Here is a 25102-nt window from a genome sequence, read left to right as displayed (position 1 = left end):
CATCTTCCCACACCCAGCCCGGGAGGCCCCAAGGACGGGGAGAGGGTCTGCTCCTTTATGCCGAAGGCCAAAAGCTCCTTGAAGACAGATCTTGGTCTTTTCTCCTTCTTCCTCTATTTCCCTCTACGGTAGCCACCATGTGATTGTCCTTCCTCCGCTCGAACACTCCTGCCGATGGGAGACTCACTACCTATCAAAGCAACCTATCTCCCTCGTGGATCAGAAGAACAGAAGTGACACTTGGTTGAATGCCGCCACGGTCCGCCGTCTGGGCACTCACTAGCTCGGCGATTTCCCACAATAAGCCTTCCAGCGGGGAAACACTAGTCCCATTTTACAGATGAAGGAACCGAGGCTCAGGGAGATCTCTCCAGATCACAAGGCTGAACAGACAACAGAGTTGGGACATTCGCACCCGGACGGTGGGAGCCGAGTAGGAAACACCTTCCTCATGTTGAAATGATGTTTGCCGCCCTAGGACTCTGACCCAAGGAGTCAGCTGGTCGTCGGGCAAAGAGCAAACCGAGCGGGGCGCCCGGCCAGCTCAGTCAGTACGTGTGTGACTCTTGACCTTGGGGACACGAGTTCAAGCCCCATTTTGGGCGTAGAGTTTACTTAAAAAAATAAAGTAAAAGGGCGCTAGGTGGCTCACGGTCAGCTGAGTGCTTGACTCCTGACCTTGGCTCAGGTCATGATCCCAGGGTCACGGAATCAAGCCCCACATCGGGCTGTGCGCTGAGCTCGGAGCCTGCTTGGGATTCTCCCTCTCTCTGCCCCTCTTTCTCTCTTTGCCCCTCCCCCATTCACACTCAAGCTCTCTTAAAAAAAAAAAACGAAAAGGAGGAAACCGTGCAAGGCACAGAGAGGGGCCGTGACTCACCTGGGGTCACACAGCAAGGTGCTGGCAGAGCTGGGACTAGAATAAAGGGCCCTACCTCCTGGACCAGACTGGTTCTGCCGTTCCTTGCATTGTCCCCAAGTCAAGGCAGGTCAGAAAGAGGGTGCCACGCGGGGCTCGGCTAGGCTCGCAGCGGGGAGGCCCTTTCCGTAGCCAGGCCAGCTTACAAAAGCAGCCACGACGTCCGTCCCCCCCCCCCCCCCCCCCCCGGGAAGACAGCACCTGAGGCTCCAGCAGAGAGGCGGGAACGAAGCCGGGCGAGGGGGGGTGGGGGGCGGGGGCAGAGGAGCCGACCCACCTGCCGGGGGACGAAGGAGCTGGAGAAGGTGACCGCCGACCAGAAGAAGACGCCGCAGCTGAGGATCACTTTCCTGTTGAAGCGGTCGCCCAGGTAGCCGAAGATGGGGGCGGCCACCATGAAACTGCAGATGAACACTGCGGGGAGAGGAGGCCGTGACACGGGGCCGGGCCCCCACCGCCCGCCAGAGGCGACCCTGCGACCCGCCCGCCTCCCCGCGGGCCCAGCTTGTCCAGCGGGTGACCCTCGGGGGACTTGAGCGACAGAGGATTCACCGAGCGGTTGACGTGGCAGAAGCCACGTCAGGAGCCCACCACCTGGGGCCTTGTGTGTCCGTGCAAGGCCACCTCCTCGCCAAAGAGGGGAGGCAAGACTCGCCCAAGGCCCCACCGGCGGCAAAAGCCCCGCGGAGACCTGATCCCCTGTGTGTCCGACCCCGGAGCCAGTGTCCTCATACCTCGTCACGCTGCTGTCCTTCTTATACTTGGGAGAGAGGTTCGGAGAGGGGAAGGGACCCACCCAAGGTCACACAGCAGACCGGGACGGAACTGGGCCTGGAACCCCAGTCTTCCACCTGCCAGGTCATGCAGTCACACTCACTCCTCACTCCCCACAGGCTGGAGAGGCTTTACTGGCGTCTGGAAACACTGTCGTTCATTCGCTCACTCTTTCACTCATTCAACAAAACAGGCAAACATTCCTGCCTTCCTGGGCAGGAGAAAGAAACCATAAAATGAAAAATAGAGTACATCAGATGGTGGCAAATGCTAAGGAGGGGAAAAGGGCAGAGACGGGAGACAGGAAACGTGTGTGACACAGAGAAAGAAGGGCCAGAGAGGTGACATTTCAGTGAAGACCTGGAGGAGGTAAGGAAAAAAAAATCATGCAAATACGGGGGCAAGTGCAAAGGCCCTGAGGCAGGAGTCTGCTTAGCACATGTGAAGAATAGCCTAGAGGCCAGAATGGCTGGAGCAGAAGGAAGGAGGGAGGAAGGCCGGACGAGCCAGGGCCTGTGGCCCACCGTGGGCACTGTGGCTTCTACGGCTGAGAAAGGGCACAGAGCAGGGAGTGATCGGACCTGGTTTTGTTCTAGAACGAGACAGAAGACTCCATGGGGAGTGATGGGAGGGGCCTTGGGGCCCCAGGTGGGACCTAGAGGCCCGGCAAGGCAGGGCAGGCCCGAGGGGTCAGGGAACAAGGAGCTCCCCCAGGCCTCCCCCTGCAAGGCGGTCCCACAGCTGACGGACAGATGGCCAGACAAAGGCCGAGGGTGGGCAGACGAGGTGGCCAGTTGGCCGGGCTCTGACCGCCGGGCTGAGTGTGCACACGGGCTGGGCTTCTCCCTCAGACAGAGGCGGGGAGGGGAGGGGAGGAAGGACGGACTCGGTGAAGGAGGGGAGAGGGCCGGGCCGGAGGAGAGTGACTGTCTCCCTCTTGTCCCCGTGAGCAGGACGGGGTGTGGCCGCAGGGGAAACTGGGGCCGCGGGCAGCCTCAGCACAGAGGGGCGCGACCTGGGCCCAAAGTGAGCTCTGATCCTTCCCAGCTGGGTGACGTTGAGCAGGTCACCACCTCTCTGTTCTCAGTTCACTGGTGTCCTGATAAACGTCCAACGACGGACTCCAGTAAAGGGGGGATGGGGGCGGGGGGAGGGATGTGGTGTTTGCCAACTGTTGCCAACTGTCGAGGGGTGAACACGCCCGCCGTGGCTGCCCGTGGCTGCGGTGTGATGTCACCGACCGGAGTCACAGGAGGTGGGTCTCGGGAGCGCCGCGAAGGCAGATCGATTGCGTAAATAACCTCAGGGACACAGATCCTGGTACAATGCAGGGACCCGACCAGGGAAGCATGCGTTCTGAGGATTCGCTACCTTTGTTTTTAACACAAGATGTTTAACCACAAGTGTACATAATTCAGCTGTCGCTAAGGGTCGTGTTCAGCTACCGGCTCGCACGATGCCTGAGAATTAACACACCGCCTCTCGCGGGCTGGTCGAGGCCGCCGCCCCGCCAGCTTCCTCATCCGCCAAATGAAGATAAAAATAGCAAGGCCCCGGGCGCCGAGCGCAGCGTGAGATAAAGCGCAAGGTGCTCTGCCCCGCCCCGCCCGGAGCACGGCCTCGGTCAACACCGGGTCCTTGTTTAGATTCATCCACACAGAAATTACTTCCTCGTATCTAGAAAAAGAACTTTTCCTGCTGGGCCTGCCTCACAGGACCTGCCTGAGATCAGACCAGGATGCGGGCAGAAAAGCGACGTTGATCCTTCAGGACTTAGGCACGTTAGGGGGAGGAGGGAGGACTGTTCCCTCCGTGCCTGTCTGCGCCAAGCGGGGACAGGGCACGAGGAACCGGAGGAAGAGTGACCCCTGTCCGGCCGGGGGGCAGAGCCTATCCGTGGGCTGCCCAGCTCGAAGGGGCTAGGATGCCAGGAAAGCCACCGAGAGGGCCAGCTCCCGCCAGGACGGTGAAGAGAGGCTTCACGGAGGCGGCGATGTCAGGGCTGGGCATCGAAGGGTGCACGGGAGTTTGCCAGCGATGATGATGCTTAAAACCAAGAATACATACTAAAACATAAATCACAAATCTTATAAGCAATACCGTGCAACGGTTAGGGAGGCACGATGCTCACGGCTAACGAGAACCTCGGTTGTCGCTCACGGAACACTTGTAGACAGGCCCGAGCGCGCCCTGGACGTAAGCACAGGCTTCTCACTTGCCCCTCACGACTACCTTCATCCCACAGAAAGGTGCCAGAGGCCGAAAGGAGTTTGTCCAACGCCAGGGTCTAAGCCACACTAGGACCACGGCATGTCTGTCCTCCTGCAGGGGTGGACGGGGCCCGGGGGGAGAGCCAGGCCGCCGTCCCCACCACCCGGCCTGCGGCAGAGCAGGAGGGCGGCCCCGACTTCGCGACCCTGGCTCCCTGCCAGCCATCTGAGTGGACCGAGTCACAGGGGACTCCGGTGGGAGCAGGTCCCCACCCTCACCGCTGGGTCCCAAGCACCCACCCGTCCCCACCATGTCGTCCCATGTTGGAGCTGGGCCACCGACAGCTGGAGGAACCTGCCCAAAACTACACAGTGACCCTCCTGCCCCCAGACGCCCTGCACCCTCAGCACTGTCCCCTTGGGGACAAGGGCGTCCAGGGTCACGAGGGAGAGCAGCCCTCCCCTCTGCTACGGACAGACAGGTAAGAGGACGTTCCCAGGCCCTCAGGTGCATCACAGGCCAGCAGAGGGGCCTCAATGCAATCAGGGCAGGGACAAGAGGAAAAATGCTCCTGGCAGAAGAAACAGCAGCGGCAAAGGCCTGGAACCTTGTCCCGGCCAGGCTAGAAACTTCCACTGCCCCCTACCCCAGCCCTGCCGTCTTTGCTGGAAGAGAGCTTTCTGGGCGGCCTGGCTGCCCCACCCAGACCTCGGTGGGGGTGGCCTTCCCAGCAGCTCCCGCACAAGGACATCCTGCAGTCAGGACATGGGGAAGCCCTGTCTTGGCTCACGTGTGCTGAGCCCACAGGACGGGGACAATGGGGCTGCGGGCGGGGGCGGGGGCGGGGGGGGGGGGTTGGTGAGCCAGCCCACTGGATGGGGACAATGGGGCCGCGGGCAAGGGGGGGGAGGGGGGCAGCGTGGGAGGAGCCACCTTGCGGAACGACTTCATGTGGTGTCCCCGCCCCACAGGGATGCCCGGGGGCCTTCTCCTCTGGGGCCCTCAGAGGGTCCAGCCCCCAGAAGTCCAGAACCACCCCACTGAGGACCCTGTGACCCTCTGATCTCACCCAGGGGCTGCTCCCAGGGTGCATGTGGCCCTGTCCGATCCCAGAAGCTGGTCCTGGGGCAGGGGCAGGTGAGGCCTGAGCTGGGGGAGCCCTGGACGCCCCGTCGGTGGCCTCGGAGCTCACGTCCAGCCTCCACCTCAGCCTGGGCTGAACCAGGGCTATTTTTACAGAGTCCAGATCCGGCCGACCTGTCATTCGGGGAGATGTGCCATCCTGCACCTCCCGTGGGCGGGGAGGGTGTCAGGCCGGCTCTGCCCACAGGGTGTGGACGGGACGCCCAGGCAGCCAGGCCACGGGGAGGCCCCATCGCTGCCTGTAGGGCCACCAAGCTCGGACTTCCTGTAGGGAGAAGGGGGCCGCTCCTCCCTCCCACTGCTCAGGATACAAGCCCTGGGACGGCCCCTCGGGCCTCAGGGAGACCGGTCCTAGGCCCCCCTCAGGCAGGGGGGCGCTGGGGGAACCGCCACGGGGGCTGCCTGACTACGAAGGAGGCCACTGCAGAAGTGGGGAGGAGAGCAAGGCCAGGAGGACATTGTGCCCGAAGCAGGGCCGCCGTCTGGTTTCGGTCTGAGCTGGCTCTTCCTCTGTCCTGGCACGTCCTGGCACGTCCTCGTGACCCCCCCAACCCCAGCCCTGAGCTGCCTTCCAGCGCCCTCCCCCACCACCCGCCCCAGAGAGAGCATCCCCACGCAGACGTCTAACGGGGCCATGCCTGCCCCAAAGCCTCCTCTGGCTCCCTACGGCCCCAAGACCAAAGCCAGAGGCCCTCCACGGTGTGCCCCTGTCCCCCGCCCAGCCTCCTTCCTTCTGGGGGGAGGGGGGCGAACACGAGTCCCCAGAGCCTCCGATCTGCTCCCCTTCCGCAGACCCAGCTTCTGACCCGCTTACTCTCTCTTCGACTGGGGCTCACGGTTTTCACTTCCAGAATCGTGAATTCAGCTTTTCAGTCCCTGTTCTTTTCCAATAAGGTGCTATCCCTGTCTTACAAATTCTACTGTTTTTTTGGAACCGTGGAAATGAAGCACATAGGACGTTAAAGTCTGTTACGGCAAACCTACTGCCTGAAATTCCCCGGGAATCGGGTCGCCTGCTTTCTGGGATCCGTTGCCCCCTCCCACAAAGGCTTCCTCCTCGTGGGCTCTGCTCACGCTCAGTCTGCCTGCAGTGGGCACTGTCACCTGTGCCCCACACGGGCCCTGGGGCACAAAGGCTCCCGTCAGGAGCCGCATCTGCAGAAGGGGCCGCAAAGCCCGGGGCCGCACGGAGCAGGCTCTCGGCACACAGCCAGAGCCGGGACGGAGATCTCACAGGCAGAAAAACTGCCCACGGGACGGCGGGCACAGCCAGAAGTCAGGGGGCTTGCCCTGGGCTCGGGGTGGAAATCGCGTCACCCCCACGATGCTGGACCCCAAGCCTGCACGGGGCCGACCCTGCAAGAAACCCCCGGAGCCCGGACGCTGGGCGGGAGTGGGCGGTCGATCCCTGGATGAATCTGGGTGACAGCTTCCTGCAGCCTCGTCGCGCTAGTCTCTTTACTCTTTATGTATATCTAAAATGTTTCATCATAAAAATGTTTACACTAAAAATACCGTAACAAGCTTCTGTGACAGATACTGGTCCCCAGGCGCCCCGCACCACTTGGCTTTAATACCAGCTTCCTCTCCTGCTCCCTGGTTTAATTCCCTGCTTCTGGCACCTGGGAATCCCGCTGCCAGTCTTAGCTTTCAAGCTCAGCTATGTAATTTAAGTGTTTTCTTGGCATGTTTTACGCAGCGTGGAGTGGGGGGGAGGGTTTCTCACATCTGCTCAATCTGACACACCGACTGTAAGCCCTATGCCCTGAACAAACTCTAACACATCCTTCAAAGCCCCACTCAAATGTCCCCTCCTCAGGGGAGTCTGATCCACCTGCCACCAGGCAGAGCTAGGTGTGCCCTCGCTGCTGTCCCCCCAGGCTCCCACGCACCCTGCTCCCCACCCCGTCATGCCTAGGTGATGACTAGATAGGTTTTCTGTCCCCAGTGATGGGGGGAATCTACTGGAATGCAGGGACAGAGGCTATGGCAGAGCCCAGCAGGAGCTGCCCCTCTGGGTGTAGGCTGTGGAGACCCGGGGCCCCGAGACACGGGGACCAGGGCTGGAGCTCTTCTGCGGGCTTTCCCAGAAGCTTCTGCAGGGGCTCGGGGGCCTGCTCGGGGCTGCCGAAGGCAGGCTCTCCCCAAGCCAGGGCTCACGGTCTGGTCCCGAGGGGAAACAGCAGAGGCAGGCCCAGGCCTGACTCCCAGCCGCACCCCCTGCCCTGTCTCCGGGCCCAGCAGCCCCTGGTGCCCACGAACGAGCAGACAGCCCGGCTCTCAGCCCTGGCCCTTTGATCCTGGCAAACACCAGCACCTGGCTGGCGCCCTCCACCTGGCTCCGACCTTATCAGGGGCTTGGGGAAGAGACAGGTGCCTGGGGCCCAGGCCAATTAGGTGATTTTCCTGGTCGCCCACTGAGTCACATCCTGGTCTAGCTGGCCTGGCTCCTTGGCTCAGGTGGCCGAGGGGTGAGGACACTCAGGGAGCCAGCCCGGCAACGCCAGGGGCAGGTGGTAGGGTGGAGGCCACGGGGTAAGGGTCCCTGAGAGACCACGGCCCAGGGGCGCCCACGCTGAGAGCACAGAGACGCCAGACGCTGAGACACGCGGCCAGGCCTCCCCTCCCCAGGTGGAGACGGCGGCACGCGTGGAGCCCCAATCCTGGGCCCGCCGGCCTCCCCGCACGCGACCCCCTGTGAGTCCCCAGCAGAGCTGACCTCTGTCCCTTCATCTGGGGAGTGCAGCTGCCCAGGGAGGTTGTGGGGGCAGAACCGACCATGCTGGCGGGGGGGGGGGGGGGGGGGGGGAGGGGTGGTGTCCACCTCCAGCCAGGTTGCCAGGGGTCAGTAGGGGCCACCATGACTTCTCTGTCCACTAGGAAGGCTGCCAGGGACACCTTGCAACAGGGACAGCACTGCTTGGGGTGGCTGGAGGCTGGGGCGGACCCTGGACACCCCATCAGTCAGCAAGGCTGAGGCCCAGAGGGGACGGGACCAGGGGCCAGAGACGGAGGGGGCTGGAGAGCTGGGCTCTCTCCTGCCCTCTCCCCACTGCCCACATCTGGCTGAAACCCTCTTCCAGGCTGTGAGTGGCGGTCACTGTGGGCTCAGAGCCCAGGAGGCTGGGAGGGGGGGGGGGTGTGGGGGAGGGCCAGGGGACAGGTTTGGGCTCCTGTGCTGGGTGAGGGATGTGGGCAGAGGCAGGGGCCGGCCCCCCTCAGGGTTCTGGGTCACACAGCCTTGCCCCTGTCCCAGCTTTCTCAGCTGTCTGTTGGGGCTGCGCCCTGGAGCGATCACCTCGTCTGTCTGAGCCCCAAAACCACCCTGGGAAAGGATCACAGGCCGCAGGGCCTGGCTGAGTGGCTCATGGAGGCTGGCACAGCACATTCTGGAATGCCACCTAGGCAGGTCAGGCAGGTTCCGGGACATAGCCAGCTCGCTCCACTCCTCCCTCCCAGGAGAGCCCAGGCAGGGGAAGGGGTTCACAGGCTGGAATGCAGACCACGGACTTCCTCCCACACATCTGACCGGGCCTCACAACCACACACCCTCCAGGGCCAGAAGGAATCAGAGCCAAGGAACCGGGCCCTCGGCCACACAGCAAGCATGGGGCCAGGTAGTGGGTCGGCAGGGACAATGGAGACACAGGCCCCCCTGCCCCAGCCCAGGGGGCTCTGGCCCTGCCCCTCCCCACCCCTGCCAGGGAGAAAGCTTCAGGCCCAGGACTAGCCCAGGACCCAGGCACTCAGGCGCTTTCCCCGAGTTTGGAAATGGTTCCCGGACTGGCCGTGGGGATTTCCTGCTTTGACATCTCAGAGACTGTTCCCAGGCTGATGGCAACGGAGGAAATGGGGGCACATGCCATGGAAACAGGGGTCACCAAAGGCTCTGCCGCTGTCTTGCCTGGAACCTAAGGAACTCCCTTCACCAGCCTCAGGGCAGACCCGGGGCCCCTGGGTCCTGATGAGGCCCCAGGACCAAAAGAAGGGTCCCCTCTAAGGACTCGGGCCTGTGGCCTCCCCGGGCGCTGCTGGTCTGTTTGCAGGGAGAGCAGCAGAGGCTGGGGAAGCCGGTCTTCTTGAGTGCCAAGAGTGAGGTCTGGACACAAAGCACACGTCCCTTCCAGCGAGCCAGGACCAGGGAGGAGACCCCGCAGGGAGCCCCAGCAGGTGTGGCGGGGGCCTGGCAGGGGCGTGGGCCTCACCTGACTGCAGCAAGCCGGCGCCTCGGTCCTTGACCCCAAACTGCTGCTGGATGTCCAGAAGGACGCCTGGGAGGGAAGACAGAGGGTGCTTATGTCTGATGCCCGGGGCCCCTGTCTCCCACCCCACCTAGGAGACCCCCAGTCTAAGCCCAGCCCGCCCAACCCAGCCCCTTCCACAGAAGGCCACCTTGCCCAGTCTGGCCAGGCCTCTGGGGAATCTGCAGGCCAGGCTATGCTCACCCTGGGGGCATGGGATCCCACCCCCCACTCAGGGACCACTCAGGGCCACTGCAGGGACCTGAGGACAGACGGGCGGGACTCGGGCAAACGCGTGCTCGAACTCACTCAGCTGTCCTCGGGGTTGTAACCAGGACCCCGCTTTTCCGATGCCAGAGCTGAGACACAGAGGGAAGCGGGTAGGGCTTCTTGGGGGGAAGGGGATCCCTGGAGGTCATGCCTGTCCTCCTCCTGAGTCCCCACCACCTCTGCTCTCCCGTTAGGACTTTGCATGTCAAGAGGACTATAACCAGAGGCCACCAACAACCACGGACAGACAGAGCCAGGGCTGCGTGGGAGCCGGCAACCTCCTGGAGCCTCCTCACCTCTCACGGCGCCCAGCCCCCCACCCCACAGGCCCCGGGGGCCCCCACCTCTGCTTATCTCCGAGGACAGCAGGGGGCTGGGCCACAGGCAGGAACCCCCACCCCCACCCCCCCCCCCCGGCCATGACACATCTGCACCGAGAAGGGCTAGGGAGCCAGGAGGGGGAGACAGGGCAGGTTGCCCCGACAGCCCCCCACGCAGGGCACGGAGGAAGGGACCTGCCCTCGGGGGTCTCCCAGAGCTCATCAGGATATGGTGATGGCGCACATCACTGAGCAGGAACTGGGCAGACAAGGGAGCTGAGCACGAGAGGTTGAGCCTGCGCCCCAGGTCGTACAGCGGCAAGGTGGCCGAAGCGGCCCCCGGGGCCCCGGAGGAGGGTCCCGCCTGGAGACTGCCCCCCGAGCCCCAGGGCCGGGATGCTGAGCCCTCTTCCGGGATGCAGCCTGACACCGAGAGACACTGGCCTCCTCCTCGTGAGTGCCGAGTGGATTCACCCTAATTACCCATAATGAAGAGGCTGTGCGAGGCCCAGTTAATGACTTAATAACTAAGGCGGGCTGTGGTCGTGCCCCGAACGCGGAAGCCAGGGGCCTGTCCCTGTGGACGGAGGGGCCACCAAGTGGGGCCTCCGCGGGTGGCACGGTTGGGCCCAACCTTAGGGCACCACTTACACTCACCTCCCAGCCCCGCAGCCCATTCGCCCCACTTCTGAGCCAGGGCCGCCCTGCCCCTCTCTCTCCCCCACAGTCAGCACCTCCCGTGGCTCCCCAGTGCCTCAGACGCACACTGGCCTCCACCAGGCCACAGGGCTGCAGGCTCAGCCCCTCCGACCCCGCCTCTGGCCTCCCTTCTCAGAACACCCCCGCCCCATGCTCTGGACCCCGACTGCCCACACGTCCTCTACCCTGATTCCTGCCACTCCTTCAACACTAGTGCAGGTGCCTCTTCCTCTGGGAAGTCTTCCTTGGCTTCTCCCCCTCCTGTCACCCTCAGTAAGGCAGGTGCCCCCACACTCCCCTGGCACACTAGGATCAGTGACTTCTGAAGACACGTAGGGACGTGGGTGGGAGCTCGCCGGGCCCACGGTGGCTAAGAGCCACGAATTACTGCTTCCTGCTAAGTTCTAGGTACCCAGTGAGGCTCTGCAGATGCGATTTCTACCCCTGCTGCTTCGTCGCATTTTTCACCCCATTTTACATATGAGAAAACGGAGGCCCTGAGAAGTGAAGTAACTTGTCCTATGGCAGGCAAGGGCCCCAGTGAGATTTGAAACAGGCTCTGTTGTCAAAAACCAAAAATGTTTTCTTCTGCCACGCCGCCTCTTGGCTCTCGCGGGCCCCCAGCCCAGGCCCCGGCACGCAGCCAGCCCCCAGCGGCTGTTTGTGGACAGAGACGCCCCATCCCCACTGCAGTGAGAGCCCCCTCAGGGCAGGGTCGTGGCGGCGCATCTCCAGAACCCAGAACGGACGCCGTCACATGTTAGGTGATGGACAGGTGCAGGTGGGAGGTGGCAGGAGGGCGAGACGCCCCTGGGTCACTGCACAGCGGGTGCCTGTCCACAGCCAAGAGGAGGGCACGTCCGGGGAGGAAGGCCGTATCAGCGTGGTCCTCATGAGGCCAGCAGGGGTCCGCAGCGGGGAGAAAACGCCCTTGCGTCCCCTGCCCCGCCCCAGGCATCTCCTAGCCTCCAGACTGGACATGCTCCACCCCCTCCAGCACTTCAAGCCCCAGTGTTTGCCTCTGCCTCCAGGAAGCCCCCCTGACCTCCTCCGATACACAGAGCTCCTGGTAAGAGGGAAGAACATTTTTGCACATCCAGATGGATGTCCTGGGAACTCCTGGGCAGGCCAGACCCCGAGGGCCTTAGGGGCCCTCACCCCAGCACCCTGGAGCCAGGCCTTGGGTCCACCGCCTGAGCTCCAGGCAGAACCTTCCCGGGGCCTGGGGGCAGGGCCTCACTGCAGCCTGGTAGGGGCTGTGGCCACAGGCGGGTGAGAGCCGCTGGCCGCTGGCTCGGGAAGCATGTGTCACAGCAGCTCGCCAGCCGCCTGGATGTTCCTCTAGGCTCCCGCCTGGCCTGGGCCCACGAGCCCCTCCCTTCTTCCCACCACGACCTTATTTTTAGCCTCTTTCCTGGAGGCTGAGGTTTGGTGGGTCACAGGACGGGCCTCCTGCCCGGGAGCAGCCTCCCACAGCTGAGGCCAGGCCCCTCCACCAGCCCGGGGCATGCAAGGTGGGGCTCCACACGCAGCCCCCAGCCGCCCACGGCCACAGCTGAGTCGAGCCTCTCCGGACCCACAGCCGGGACCACCCCTCTGCCCACGGGGGTCCCCCTCCCTGGAGCAGCCCGAACATTCTGTCCCACCAACCCCCAGTTACACCTCTCTCTCTAACTCAAGCCCCCAGGGTCTCGCCTCTTGTCCCAGGCCAGCTGTCCCTCCTGCTGCCCCGGGAGCCGGCCCTGGGGCACGCCGGCTTGGGCCTCACTTCTGTCTCCTGCGCGTCAGCTCACAGACACGCGCCTCTCTCCGGCCCCTCTGCCAGCCCCTCAGATTCTCTCCCCACTCAGGCTTCCAGCCACCCAGACTCCCGTCCATGGCTCTGCCGCGTCCTCCCCGGTCCCCAAGCCGCAGCATGGCACTCCCCAGGCCAGACGGCCCTTGCCTTCCTCGGCCCCCGAGTGGGGGCCTCCAGAGAGTCTCCTTCACCCCGCGGCCCCCTCCTGGGGCCCCAGCACCCTTCCTGCAGCCTGCCTCACGAGCACTCAACCATCTTCTCCTAAGTCCTGGGCGGTGGCTCCAGAGAGCACAGCCCGTCTCTGGACTCAAGGAACAGGTGCCGCGGCCCAGAGGCTGTCAACTCTGGCTGGAACTCAGAGTCAGCCAGGCCCCTGGGTAACACCACCGACGACGACAATGTGGGCACTGACACGCGCTTGCCCGACACGGTTCGCACGGTGCTACCTGGATTAGTTCATCGAGTAGGACTGCAGTCGTGCTTCGTGGATCCCCGCTGCCGGCCAAATGGAGCCCAGGCTTCTTCTGGCACCGGAGGCCTCCGTGACCCAGGTCTGCACAACCACCTGGCCTCAAGGTGAGACCCAAGAGTCACTGACACACTGCCTGGGTGACCTGAACCACCGGCCTGGCCAGTCCTAGGCCCCTGTGGTGTGTACATCATAGCCTACAGGCCTCGGAGCCTTGACTCCAGCCAGGCCCTCTTCCCAGGGAGTCTGTCTACACCGTCGAGGTCTACCGCATCCAGGGGTCAGACCCAAGGGTGTCTACGAGGGTGTCCCCCTAACTCTCTCTCTGCAGCTCTTGTTGAAGAGGGGCCCGTAACCTCGAGAGCTGGCTAATCATGGATACTCGCGGTGCCGCCCCCCGCCCCCCCATTGTGGCTGGTCCGTTGGTAGATCCCAGAGAAGCCAGGTCCAGATCCTAACCTGCTGGGGTCACGCAGGCCTCACAAAGGCCACGACAGAAGAAGAAACTCACACTGACCTCGGGAGCCCCAGCCCAGCCTCAGATGCACGGCAGAGATGACAAGAGCCTGCGGTCTCTTCCTGCCCTGGTCAGCCAGGCTAGGGCACCAGGTCTCAAGTTCACGCCCTCAAACACAGGCATCATCACCCCACATTCGCCCTGCCTTTTTCGGAGCAGACGACCTAGCTGAATCCCCAAGAGCGTGGCCTCCAATACCAGACCATCTGGGTTCGACTACACTTACCCTGCTGTGTGACCTCAGGCAAGTTACTTAACCTGTCTGTGTCTCTGTCTTCCTCTGCAATGTACCTTAATTTTAAGATCTGCTTCATATGGTTGCTGTGAGGTTTAGATGGGTTAATCGGTATAAAGTGCTTAGGATGTTGTCTGGCAGAGTAGGTAGTCCATAAACGTTAAAAATGTGACCACAGGTCACTCAGCCATGGGGTAGGAGCCCCAGCCATGACCAGAGGGCAATGGGAACTCCCACCTCAGGGTTCTTTTCTCTAAAATGCGGTAGAGGGCCTAGGGATGTGAACGGATGGGCCACGGGTCCCGGGGAGGCCTCAGAGCTGGCTCACTCTGGAAGGATCACCCTTCTCCGACACTCAGCCGCAGCTCCCGCCCCGGTAATTACAGGAGACTGAGGGCCTGGCTCTGCTGACCTGGCCCTGCGGGCAACCCCCCCCCCCCCACCCCACCCCCAGCCGAAGGGGACCAGCCAGGGCGGTCCCTGAGCCAGGACTGGCTCTCAGGCACACTCACCTCTACCTGCCCCCTACCCCAGGTACAAGCAGAGTGACCTCTGGGGGCATCTGGGTCTGCTCTGAGCCCCGGGCTGCCCGTCTGAGAGCCACAGTCCCCATACGCCCCACACCCACCCCGAATCCCAATCACGTTTGTCGAACCTACACCGACCCTCCCACCGCGACACCACCCGACAAACCCGGGCGATTAATGTCAGAGGGGCTTGGCGCTCACCTCCACAGGGATCCCGTGAGGCCCCCAGCGCCGGACCCCAGCCCCTCAGGGAGACCCCACTCCTGTTCTAGAGGGCCCGGATTCCAAGCCTGTGCCCCTAAAGAACATTGCAGCTGGGCCTGAAACACCCCTCCCTCTCCCAGGTCCTAGAGAGGAGCCCCCCACCCCCACCCGGGGCTCAGAGCCCTCCCTCCTCCCACCAAGTCTCCGTGCCCAGAGTGGGCGGGGACAGGCAGCCTGGCCTGTGTCCTGTGGTTCTAGTCTATCATTTGGGGCCAGTTTTCCTGGAACCAGACTCGGCCTTAGTAATTTGGGGGCTCTGCACAGCCGCTCCTTCCCTGGAGCAGCCCCCGCCCCACCCCTGTCCCCGCTGTGCCCTGGCTCGGGGCCTCCCAAGACCACCAGGGCTACCCTTATCATGATCCGCAGACCCAGGATGAGGCCGGGGCGCGGGGGAGAGAAGCCCACAGACGCTCAGCTGTCCCCCTGCAAGGCCTCAGGGGCCAAGGCCTTGCTCCTGACCCTCAGATGGCAGACTGAGAGTCAGAGGGTGCCACTGGATAGAGGCCCCAGAGCCAGGCAGGACCTGGCCTCCAAGCCCCCAGACTGGCTTGTGTTCCCCCTTCGCCCACCAAACCACAGAAAACGGGCCGTCACCAGCCTCCTCTCAACGTCCACACCAACTGCCCTGGCGTGGATTTGAACCCTGCAACCTAGGAACGGTGAATGACCCAGTAACACCACCCCCGGGGCACCGCACTTCGCAGTCTACGAAGCTGAATCGTCCTCCTTGCTTCCCGGCCCGTGTCTGGCAAATCCACGCTCGCCGGTGAAGGGACCACGAAGGCCTCACGGAGGTGCCCGTCTGCAGGGCGCAGACCCACAGGGAAGCCCCCCCCCCCCCCCGCCTCCACGCTCCGGCCGGCACATCACCCCTGCTCACGTCTTGCTCTAACGTCCGTGCTTCTGCCCTTCACCCGCCGCCCCCAGGCCAGCGGGACAGAGCCAGGCCCAGAGCAGGCCAGCATCCGCAGGACACTGCTGTCCAGTGTGACCCGGGCCCCACCCAGCTCTCCAAGTGCCCTCTGCCCTCACAGCAGACCCGGCAAAGTCACCTCAGAGCCCTCCTGAATGTGCGGAAGCCGTTCCGCCCGGCGTGGGGGTGAGGAGACCCCTCCATCGGGGCTGAGGGCTGGGCACGCAGGGCCCATCCTGACCACTTTCCCAAGGCCCTCCCGGGGATGCGAGGCCCACGGCTCCCTGTGCGCCGTGGTCAGGACTCAGGCCCCCGCCTCAGCATCGGGGCCTGGTCCTTCTCAGGGTCGTCTGAGCCTACCAGCGCCTCTTGCGCCCAGGAGGATGGGTTGGGGTCAGGCAGGCCAGGGTCAACCCGACCCGGCCACCCAGTCGCTCCACAAGGCCAAGCCCCGGCCAGCCCCGCATGCACGCTGAGGCGCCGGTGGCCGGCGGGAAACAGCCCTGGGGAAGGCGGGTGCAGGCAGAGCTGGGGAGGGGACAGCAGACAAGAGTTCCCGGGAGCAAGTGCCCCACACTAGCCTTGGGAGCAACATCCTGACCACAAAATCACCTGTTGTGTGTCCAGGGCTCAGAGAGGGCCAGGATCTGCCTTAGGTGACAGATCTGCCTTAGGTGACAAGTCTGGCACAGCCAGGAACAGGAAACTCAGCCTCGCTCAGGGCCCAGTAGGGAGCTGGGCCCCAGGAGCCTGAGGATCAAGCCAGGGTTCTCTTGTCTCCCTGGGTCCCATCCCCCTTCTGACCTCAGGACTTCAGCACCGCCCCCCCCCCCCCCCCCCCCCACCACACACACACAGGCGGAAACAAAAGCCACTTCCTGTCTGGGGAGGGGATGGGACACCTCTCTGAGCAGCTCAGGCCAGGCTGTAACGTGCAGCCCTCCTGCCCCTCACAAAACGGGAAACTAAGGCACCAGCTGGCCGGTCACGCCCTTGGTCCCAGACCAAAGCACTTCCTCTGACGGGTCAACAGCACACCAGACAAGGTACCTGCAGAGACGGGCAGCCGGTGGTTTGTCATTAGGGCGCTGGCTCTCCAGGCCGGTCGGGCCTCTCACCTGGGCACTGACCTGCTAGACAGCCACCTTGGAAGGCGGCCCTGGACGCCCCGCCCACCCGGCAGGACCAAAGTGGTGCTGACACTGCAGTGGCCAGGGCAGGGCCACCCAAGGGGACAAGGCCACTGGAGGGGGCGGGGCAGGGCTGCTGTTGGCCATCCGCATCCACCAAGGTAGCCACAGAGCTGGGAGCTTGACGTGGCCTCCACCCACCCAGGTGACCCTGTGACAGGCCCTGGGCGGACACACTCAACCAGGCGGACACCAGAAGAGCCAAGAGCCCCAGGCAGGCAGCCCCCTCCTGCAGCCAGCTCAGGTATGCGGGGACCCCCCAGGCCTGCCGGGCCTGTGTTCCCACCCGGTCCCTGTGCTCTGCTCTCCCCGGCTTTGTGTTAGTGAGCAGTTGCCATGGATACTGGTCTCAGCTTCTCTGGCAGAAAAGGGCTCCCCCAGGGCAGGGCTCTGCCTCTCCTCACCGGGCTCTGCCCCGCCCAGTGCCACCAGCTGGATCAAAGGGAAAGAGCTCAGGAAGGCACAGGTGCCCCAGAGAAGCTGGGGAGGGGTCTTAGCTCCCAACAGCCATTCTCCATTCTCTTCCTGCTGGGCCTGGCTCCAGCCTCCGTCCTGCTCCCATTTCGCAGATGGAAGAGTGGGGGCCCGGGGGCCGATGGAGCTCTGGCACCAGGAAGCAGATCGGAGGAGACGGTGCCCGAGCCCTCACCTTTCCCCTGAGCTGGCAGCCGTGACTGGGCTCCAGCCATGGGAGCAGGGGAAGCTGTAGCAGCCTCTGCTCAGAGGCCTCGTGCCCTGGCCAGCAACAGGGCCAGGCACCCCTGCCTGCACGGAGACAGCAGTGTCCTGGGGGGTCCTGGTCCCGCTCCTCTCGGCTGCGGGAGCTTGGGTGAGCACCTGTGCTCTCTGGCCTCCAGCATCCCCATCCACACGAGGAGATGTGTGCAGGGGTAGCCCCGGGATCCTTCCCTTCCACCCCCCTGATAAGCGCCAGAGCTGGGCCTGGCCCTCCTCACCTGCTGCCTGTGCCCTCAGGGGGTTCTCAAGGGGAGGAGGGGAGGCCGTAATTGGCTGGGAAGGCTACTCGTTCCCAGGATGGAGACCAGGCCTGGTGGAGGAGGGAGGGGTCCTCAGAGGGGCCTGAAAGGGACTGACCGAAACAAAGAAACACGGGAAGGACAAGGTGGCCGGGGGCACAGCTTGCACAGAGGCGAGAAAGGGAAGGAGGCTGGCATCTGTGCGGCTCTCCTGAGGGTGCGTGAAAACACTCATTCACTCCGGCAACCCGGGAGGCACCCAGGAGGCGGTGATAACCCAGAAGGCTCAGGTGACACCCCCCAGGTCACCCAGCTGGGGGGGCTGAAGAGCCTGAACCCAGGTCTGCACTGGCCACTGCGGCGGGACCCCAGCCACCGTGGCTGTGGCTGCCTGAGCTGTGGCCAGTCCCGACTGACCCGCGCTGTAAACGGAGAACACACACCAGGCTGCAAAAGTTAGTATGAAAAAAAAAAAGAGCAAAATATCCCATTAATAGCTTTTATGTTGATTACATGTGCAAATACATTAGAAATGTGAGGTTGAATAAAATATATGAATCGGTTTCACTTATTTTTTTTTACTTTTTCAACGTGGCTCCTAGAAGTGTTTAACTTAGATATGCGGCATCATATTCCTCTTGGACAGAGCTGGTTGATCTATACCATAAAGATAGAAACACACAGCACAGATTTCGAGAAAGAGAGTGGGAAATCCACTGCTGAGGGTCTCAGGAGTCAGGTGGGTCGAACATCAAAGGTGACTGAGCCGTAGAATGTCTGCCCCCTCACCGCCCCCCCCCCCAGCCAGCAGCAGGTGGACTCTGGCCTGGGATGCCCATTCCCCTGCCCTCCCCCTCCAAACACATCAGGCCATAGCAGTTGTCATAGAGACAGTAAATCTCCCTAAAAACTGGACCTGGGGCAGGGGCGTGGGGAAGCCTGCCATAACGAGAGGGAGAGGGAGCCAGGCTTATCCGGAGAGGAAATCTGTGTACGTTGTGTGTTGGGGGTGGGGCGGTGCCGGGACAGGGAGGGATGCATAGCCCAGGCGGGTGTTTGCACAGGGCTTTCCGGACCTTCCTCCCGACGGCCCCACACCCCTCTGAGCCACCACTCCCCATCCCCCCCTTACGAATTCCCTCGAATTTCCTATCTTGTTCTCCCATTCTGACTCTGGGACCCAAGTAGGGTGGGAGGCAGATAAGTTCCAGACCTCCCTGATCCCACCCTCTCCCCTCAGTCCCTGGCAGGGTCAGTCTCCCTGAGGATACCAGGGAGGGGTGGGTCTGGGGCCGGGAGAAAACAAGTTGTGCAGTGTCACAATGCCAGAGACAGCACCAATCACCGTCCAGTAGAGATGTGGGAGCCCTCCCAGGCCAAGGCTTGCTGGTAGACCTACCACCTGCCTTCTCGGCACTTCCCAGGCCATCCTGGACAAGGGGTGCCCAGGGGCCTTGGTCTCCTCCTGTGCACAGAGTCCATTTTGCACCGACCACAGATCCCCGTGTTCGCTGACCTCCCCCCACTTTATGGTGGCACCGAAGCTCCCAGGTCCCAGACAGCACAGCGTGGGGGGCCGGTGCAGCCGGGTGTTTCTGCGTCTTCCTGTTCCCCAGACCACAGTAAGAGCCTCCTGTGGATGGCCCAAGTCAGAAATGGGCGCTACTGGTTACCAGTGCTGTACCCCCCCCCCTTTGCCGCCCCCGCAGCAGAAGGAATAGAGAGCCAAGGGCTTCTGAAAGTGGGAGAGGGGGAGGGGGAACCCATCAGAGTTCCTTCCTTCTACTTGACACGATACCCTATTCGGCAGAGGAAGACTGAGGCCAGCAGGAGGGAAAGGGACCCAGGTGACACACAGTGGACACCTCTCTCCATGGCCCCACAAAGTTCTCTTTAGAGTCTGTCCAAAATTCCTCCCGCCACCTTCCCTCCCTCTCTCTCTCTCTGTCTCTCTCTCTCTTCAGTTGTTCCAGATTTTACTGAGCTGTGGCTAGGCAGGTTCTGGGCCGGCGTGCCATGTAGACAGCCACTGCTCTCCTCCTGCAGGGAGCCCCCCGTACCAGCCTGCCCACAGAGCTTTCATTTCAAGGTTACCCCGTTCTCACCTACAGGCAGCTCAGTCCACGGAACGCCCTACTCACAGACCCCCCCCCCCCGGGAACTGGGGGAGGGGGGGTGAGCAGCCGGAACCCAGTCCATCCCCCAGGGGCCCAGAGATTATCCACCGCACAAACGGGAAACAGACTTAAACACGAGCTGGGACTGGCCCAAGGTCACACACCAAGCAAGTAAGGGGCAAATCTGGGACTAGAACCTGGCTGTTCCACAGACCCCCACCCCGTCCCCAAGGCTGGTTCCCAGAGACGCTCGCACGGGATGAGGCAGCCCCCTCTGCAGCCCCGGTGGCCTGCGCTCTACCCCAGGCCCCCAGCGCCACAGAGCTGGGGGAGGCGGCTTCAGGCCTCCAGCCAGGGCCAGCTGCAAACCGCATCTCGGTCCCCAGGCGCCGCGGACCCGCCCCGCCCCTCCCTCCGCTCCCCGCAGCCCCGAGCCTTTGTCAGCCACGCGCTCACACACGGATCCGCGCCGCCCGCGCGCACACACCCGGGCTCCCCTGGCGCACACCCGCAAGGGGCGCGCGCGCTCGCCGCCCGCACGCAGGGGAGTGGAGGCGCCGGAGGAAGGAAGGAACTGACCCGCTACGGCCCGACAGACGGCCTGGGCTGGGGGAAGGGGAAGCTGGGGCCGGGGCGGGAGGGGGCGCGGAGGCGAGGACGCGGAGAGACGCGGAGGAGACTCTCGGAGAAGAGGACAACGGATGGGACGTCAGGGCCGGCGAGGACGCGCGGGCTGCTCCGCGGCTGGGGACCCCTCCAACCCCTGGCCCGGCGGGGCGGGGGCGGGGGGCAGGTCCCCGCTTGGACCCGTGATTCACGGGCCGTCACTTGCCCAGCGTGCCTGAGCGGAGGGCCCTTAGACACTCCGCTTCAGGCTTGAATACAGGGGCCCTGGGACCAAAGGCTCCCCGGGGAACCTCCAGGCCGGGGGGTGGGGGGGTGGGGGCTCCTGGCTCTCGGGCTGGGTGGGGCGCTCGCTCACCTGCTACGGTGTACCTGTCCAGGTAGTTGAGCACGTTGCCCAAGCTGAGGATGGCGGCAGCGGCCCCCCGTCCGCGGCCCAAGCTGGCCGGCTTGGGCTGCTGAGCTCCGGGGCCCTTGGCAGCGGCCGCGCAGCCGGGGGTGCCGGGGGTGCCGGGGGTGCCGGGGGGCCCGGACGGCGCCCGCCTCACGCTGCCCGACAGCGTCTGCACCTCGTCGTCCGCGGCCGCGGCTCCCGCGGCGCCCACTCCCCGCGCCCCGCAGCAGCCGCCGCCTCCAGCCCCTCGCTGCGCCCCCCGGCGCCGGCGCCGCCGCTCCGCGTCCGCCTCCTCCTCCTCCGCGCCGCCCGCCGCCGCCGAGGCGCACTCCAGGCACATCATGCCGGCCGGGGCCGGGACCGGGGCGGCGGGGGGCGCGGGGGGCGCGGGGCCCAGCCCGGGCCCACTCAGAGCGTGTGCGCGCCGCGGAGCCGCCGCTGCACCATCGCGGCCGGGCCCGTCGGCTCCTGCGCTCCGGCCCGCGTTCCGCGCTGCGCCGCCGCCGCCGCGGCTCTGACAGCTGCGCCCCGGTCCCGCCCACCCGGCGGCGGCCAATCGGCGCGCGGCTCGGCCGCGGCCCCGCCCCGCACGTGCTGCCCGGGGCGGCCGACGGGGGCGCAGTGGGCCGCGCGGGGGCGGGGGCGGGGGCCCGGGGCGCGCGGCGGCCCGGAGACGGGGCCCGGCCCGCGGCTGCTCACCGCCCGGGTTTAATCAGTCCGGGGAGAGCGCGGACTGTGACCGGCGGGGGCTTGGCGCGGACCCCCGGCCTCGGCCAGGCGCACAGGGCTGTGTGGCCCACCTCCGCAGGGAAACCCAGATCCAGCTCCCGACGGCTCCCGGCCCCTATGCCTGTGCGCGCGCCGAGACCCTACCCTCGCCTCCGCAGAGAGGCGGCCCCTGGCGGGGGAGCCGGGCTCCTGTGGGGCCCACCAGACGCAGGGCATGCCTAAGGGGCCTCCCCAAGCATCAGACTGCCAGCTGCGCCCTAGGGAGGGGGCGAAGCCCGGGATGGAAGACGGGAGGCTGGGTCGTGTGTGGCACCACCCTGGGCAGACCCCTAACTCTCTCTAGGTCCCAGTGTCTCTCCCGGGGCGGGGGTAGATCGGAGGACAGAATTCAGCCCGGAAGTCTATGAGCGGTCACTACCACCCTACCTGGGGAAGGGCGAGTCCTGTCTCCGATGGATGTGGCAGGGTCGAGTACCTTCTGTGTTCGCGGCCACAGTCACTGCCCTCGCCCATCTCAGAGGTGCCGTGGTTCCGTGCCCCAGCCCCAAACCTACCCTCTTCATCTGTCTGAGGCTTTGACTGTAACTCAAATCCTATAGAAAGTGCTGGGGACCGAATGTTAGCGCTGGACATAGCCTGGGAAACCAGAATTACCCCCATGTTGCACAGACAGGGCCCAGAAAAGACCTCACTGTGGACCTGCAGATTTGGTGCTGACCCGGGGCTCTGATACCGGTCCCCCCGGGGTTGGGAGCTCAGTTCCCCCAAGTGCAGGGACAAGTGCATCCCATGAAAGCGTCGGCTACCGTGAGTCACGGCATAGCCAACGGGTGATGCCGCACGAGGCACCCCCTCCCTGCTGAGAGCAGAGTTAATCCCCAAGCTGGTGTTTCTTGGCGCCTTCGAGGTGTGTTTTAAATTCTGCAAGGTGACTAAAAATATGCTTCAGTGTGTTGGGTATGGATGACTGTCACGGGAGGGCCAGGAAACAGACTCCATTCTCAAAGTTCCTTGCTGCCTCTTTCCAGCTTCAAGCCGGATAAGGAAAGTTCTGCTGGCTGTCCTGGTGCTTAACAGGCCAGCACAGACCCAGGAGCTCCATGGGGTTGGGGCCGGGCCCTGGCGATGCCCCTCGCCACTATGGGGTGGTGCCAGCTAGGGGACAGTGTCCAGCGGTGGTTCCGGGTCTGGCTGTGAAGGAGACACAACCACGGCTCAGAGCCCCACCCCAAGGTCCCCTTCCCACTGGACAAAATTCCTCCTCCTTTCGGCCATAGCCCTGCCCAGGGAGAGTTTTAGCTCCTGACCAGAAAGGGGGGCACTCCCTTTGCAGCCCCCACTAGCCTAGAGCAGGGGAAGATGTCAGCGTTTGGAGACTTTCGGTGGGGGAGCCTCTGAGCAGCTATTCGTACAGTGTGGGTTTTTCTGGGATGTTAACTTAAAGCCCCTCTCTAGAGCAAGTCTCTGGGTAGCCATGGGGCACCGAGGGCAGGGCGACAGGAAGGACTCTAGCGCTTTCTGGCTGTGTAGCCCTGGCAAGTCACAGTGGTGCCGAGAGCCTCTGGCAGGACCACGAGACCGTCAGCCACAAGACTCACAGGGCCCTTATCTCCATCCCGCCCATGAAGAAACCGAGGCTCAGGGAAGAGAAGTAATGTGCTCAAGGTCGCACACCTGGTGGACACGGGGCCTTGCAGTGAAGGCAGGTGCACCTGCCTCTGACGCAGCGTGCCCTCTGCTGCCCCACAGGGCTGCTCTTGGCTCCTCCAGGACTCGGTTCCTCGGCAGCACGTGGTGCCAGGCCGAACTCCTCCGTTCCTTTGGGAGGCCTAGACCACAAAACGGTGGGCCAGCACCCCAAAGGCGAGTGTATTTGGTTTCCTGACTGAGGGACTGGACTTTTCGGAGCCTTTAACCTCAGAGTGTACGCTGTGGGGCTCCCAGGCAGAAGCAGAGGCTGCGCTGTCCCCGCGTGTACTTGTCAGGTGTCCAGAGCTTTGCAGAGCACAGTCTGAGACACACGGGCTTCCCCAAGACTGATACCCGGGAGCTCAGCCCCTCTGCCCATCCCCCAGGACTCGGGCCTCAGTTTCTTCCCTTCTCACTGGGCATACTCGCCCTTAGCAGGCTCTCGGCCACCATCCACGTGCCTTGGCACCCCAATCTCCATCTGTAGATGTGGCCTCATCTGCAAGCTCAAGGTCCATATGCACGCCCACCGCCCCGTATACCCTGCAGCTCCTGAACTCATCGTTCCCTTAAGCCTGCTCCATTCTGATGTCATTTCTCTCTTGGCAAACAGCACCATCGTCCTCACTGTCACGGAGCAGGACAGCGGGGGCCATCTGGGACTCCTTCTTCTCCCTCAACTCCTACATCTAGGGCCTGTCCACTTTCTTTTCTTTAAAACCCACGGACTCAGCTCAAACCTCTCCTGCCTCACCTTTTTTAAACTCACCACACCTGCCCCAACATCCCCCTCCAGGCTTTTCTCCGTATTTCTTGCCAATGACTTTCTAAATCACCCATATGACCCCATCCGTATCTTGCACGTAATCTTTCCATGGCTCCCCACTGCCCACAGGATAAAAATATCTAGGTTCCAAGACCCATCATGACCCTTCATGACCCATGCCAATCTCCAGCCTCAGATTCTACTGCCCGGCTCTCAAAATCGGAGTCCACCACACTGAAAACAGAGCTCCCTGAACTCATTCGGGGCTATTACACTTCCTGGAGCCTGGAGGGGTGATGGGGATGGGGGGAGCCTATCTATAGTCCCTGCTGTCCCCTCAACCCAATGCTGTTCAGGACCACGGAGAGCGTCACGTGGGACCCCCCCCCTCCCCCTGCCCCTAGTCCGGCTCTGCCTCGGTGTCTCCCCAGCTCACCCTTTCGACTCGCCCTCAGAACCTCGGCACAGACCATGACTTCCTCCAGAAAGCCCTCCTCAACCCACCTGAAAACTGTCATTTCCTCCTCTGGGCTACCTGAGTAGCCTGTGTGTGCCTCCCTCTCGCCAAAGCCGTTGTGCTCATTGTGTTTGTACATGAGTCCACCCCCCACCCTGCCCCACAACCAACTGTGAGCCTCGGGGGCCCATACCCTGTCTGATTCATCGCCACAGCCCAGTGCAGAGGCGCTCAGAGAATGTTTGTTGATTGAATGAGTAAATGACATTTAGCAGGTGCTCAGGAAGTGTGTGTGGATTTGCATCATGTATCTGTTGCTCTGAGTGACTCAGAAACCAGCCGCGTTCCTCTCCTGGCTCCTCTGGAAAAGGCATTTTTCTCCCTGACCGACTCCACCCTCCCTTAGCTTCCATGTCCCATTTGCCTCCACCCTTTGATTACCTTTCCCACAAGTCGGCACCCACCGCGGGGGAGACGGTGCCCCCTCTCTGCTCCTGCCATTGCCAACAGCGGACTTGTCAGAGCCCCTCCACCCCCCAGCCTAGGCTTGCCTTGCCAGTTTTGCTCAGAATGCTCTGTCCCTGCCTCTCTCTCCTGCTCAGAACAGATGGCTCCGAGTCCCCACTAACACAGAAGTTCCTGTTCTGTCATTTGAACATTTTTAACGCTTTCTAAATTATAGAAGATTCAGTCTCCTTTGATCATGGACTCAGACTATCAGAAACAAAGAATCCCTTGAAGGATACGGCGCCCAGCTTCTTCCCGGTCCTGCCAAGACGCTGATCTGAGAGAGCGCCAGTGGCCCGCCCGAGGGCGTCAGGATGGACGCCATCTTTGTTTGGTTTTCCTTCCTTTGCTG

At 63.3% G+C, this 25102-nt stretch overlaps 1 protein-coding gene across 5 annotated transcripts in view; it reads right to left on the bottom strand.

Annotated features, from left to right (window-relative positions):
* Positions 1–21112, bottom strand: part of SPNS2 (sphingolipid transporter 2) — a 29616-nt gene extending 8504 nt beyond the window's left edge. For 2 of the 5 annotated variants that reach the window (XR_006714645.1, XM_045487276.1), the window contains exons 1-3: positions 20567–21063; positions 9253–9318; positions 1197–1333 (exon numbers count right to left, since the gene is read on the bottom strand). Coding sequence is in view for 4 of the 5 variants with exons in the window: in XM_045487276.1 (XP_045343232.1) it covers positions 1197–1333; positions 9253–9318; positions 20567–20945 (582 nt within the window). In the remaining variant the exon portion in view is untranslated. Of the gene's footprint in view, positions 1–1196; positions 1334–9252; positions 9319–20566 lie in introns of all 5 variants that reach the window. The other 3 variants (XM_045487279.1, XM_045487280.1, XM_045487278.1) reach the window with 2 other exon arrangements.
* Between the last annotated feature and the right edge of the window lie 3990 nt (positions 21113–25102).

Source organism: Leopardus geoffroyi, chromosome E1 (assembly GCF_018350155.1).
Source record: "Leopardus geoffroyi isolate Oge1 chromosome E1, O.geoffroyi_Oge1_pat1.0, whole genome shotgun sequence".
Classification (NCBI taxonomy): Eukaryota; Metazoa; Chordata; class Mammalia; order Carnivora; family Felidae; genus Leopardus; species Leopardus geoffroyi.
Note: the sequence above shows the minus strand (reverse complement) of the source record. Positions and strands in the feature narration are given on the sequence as shown.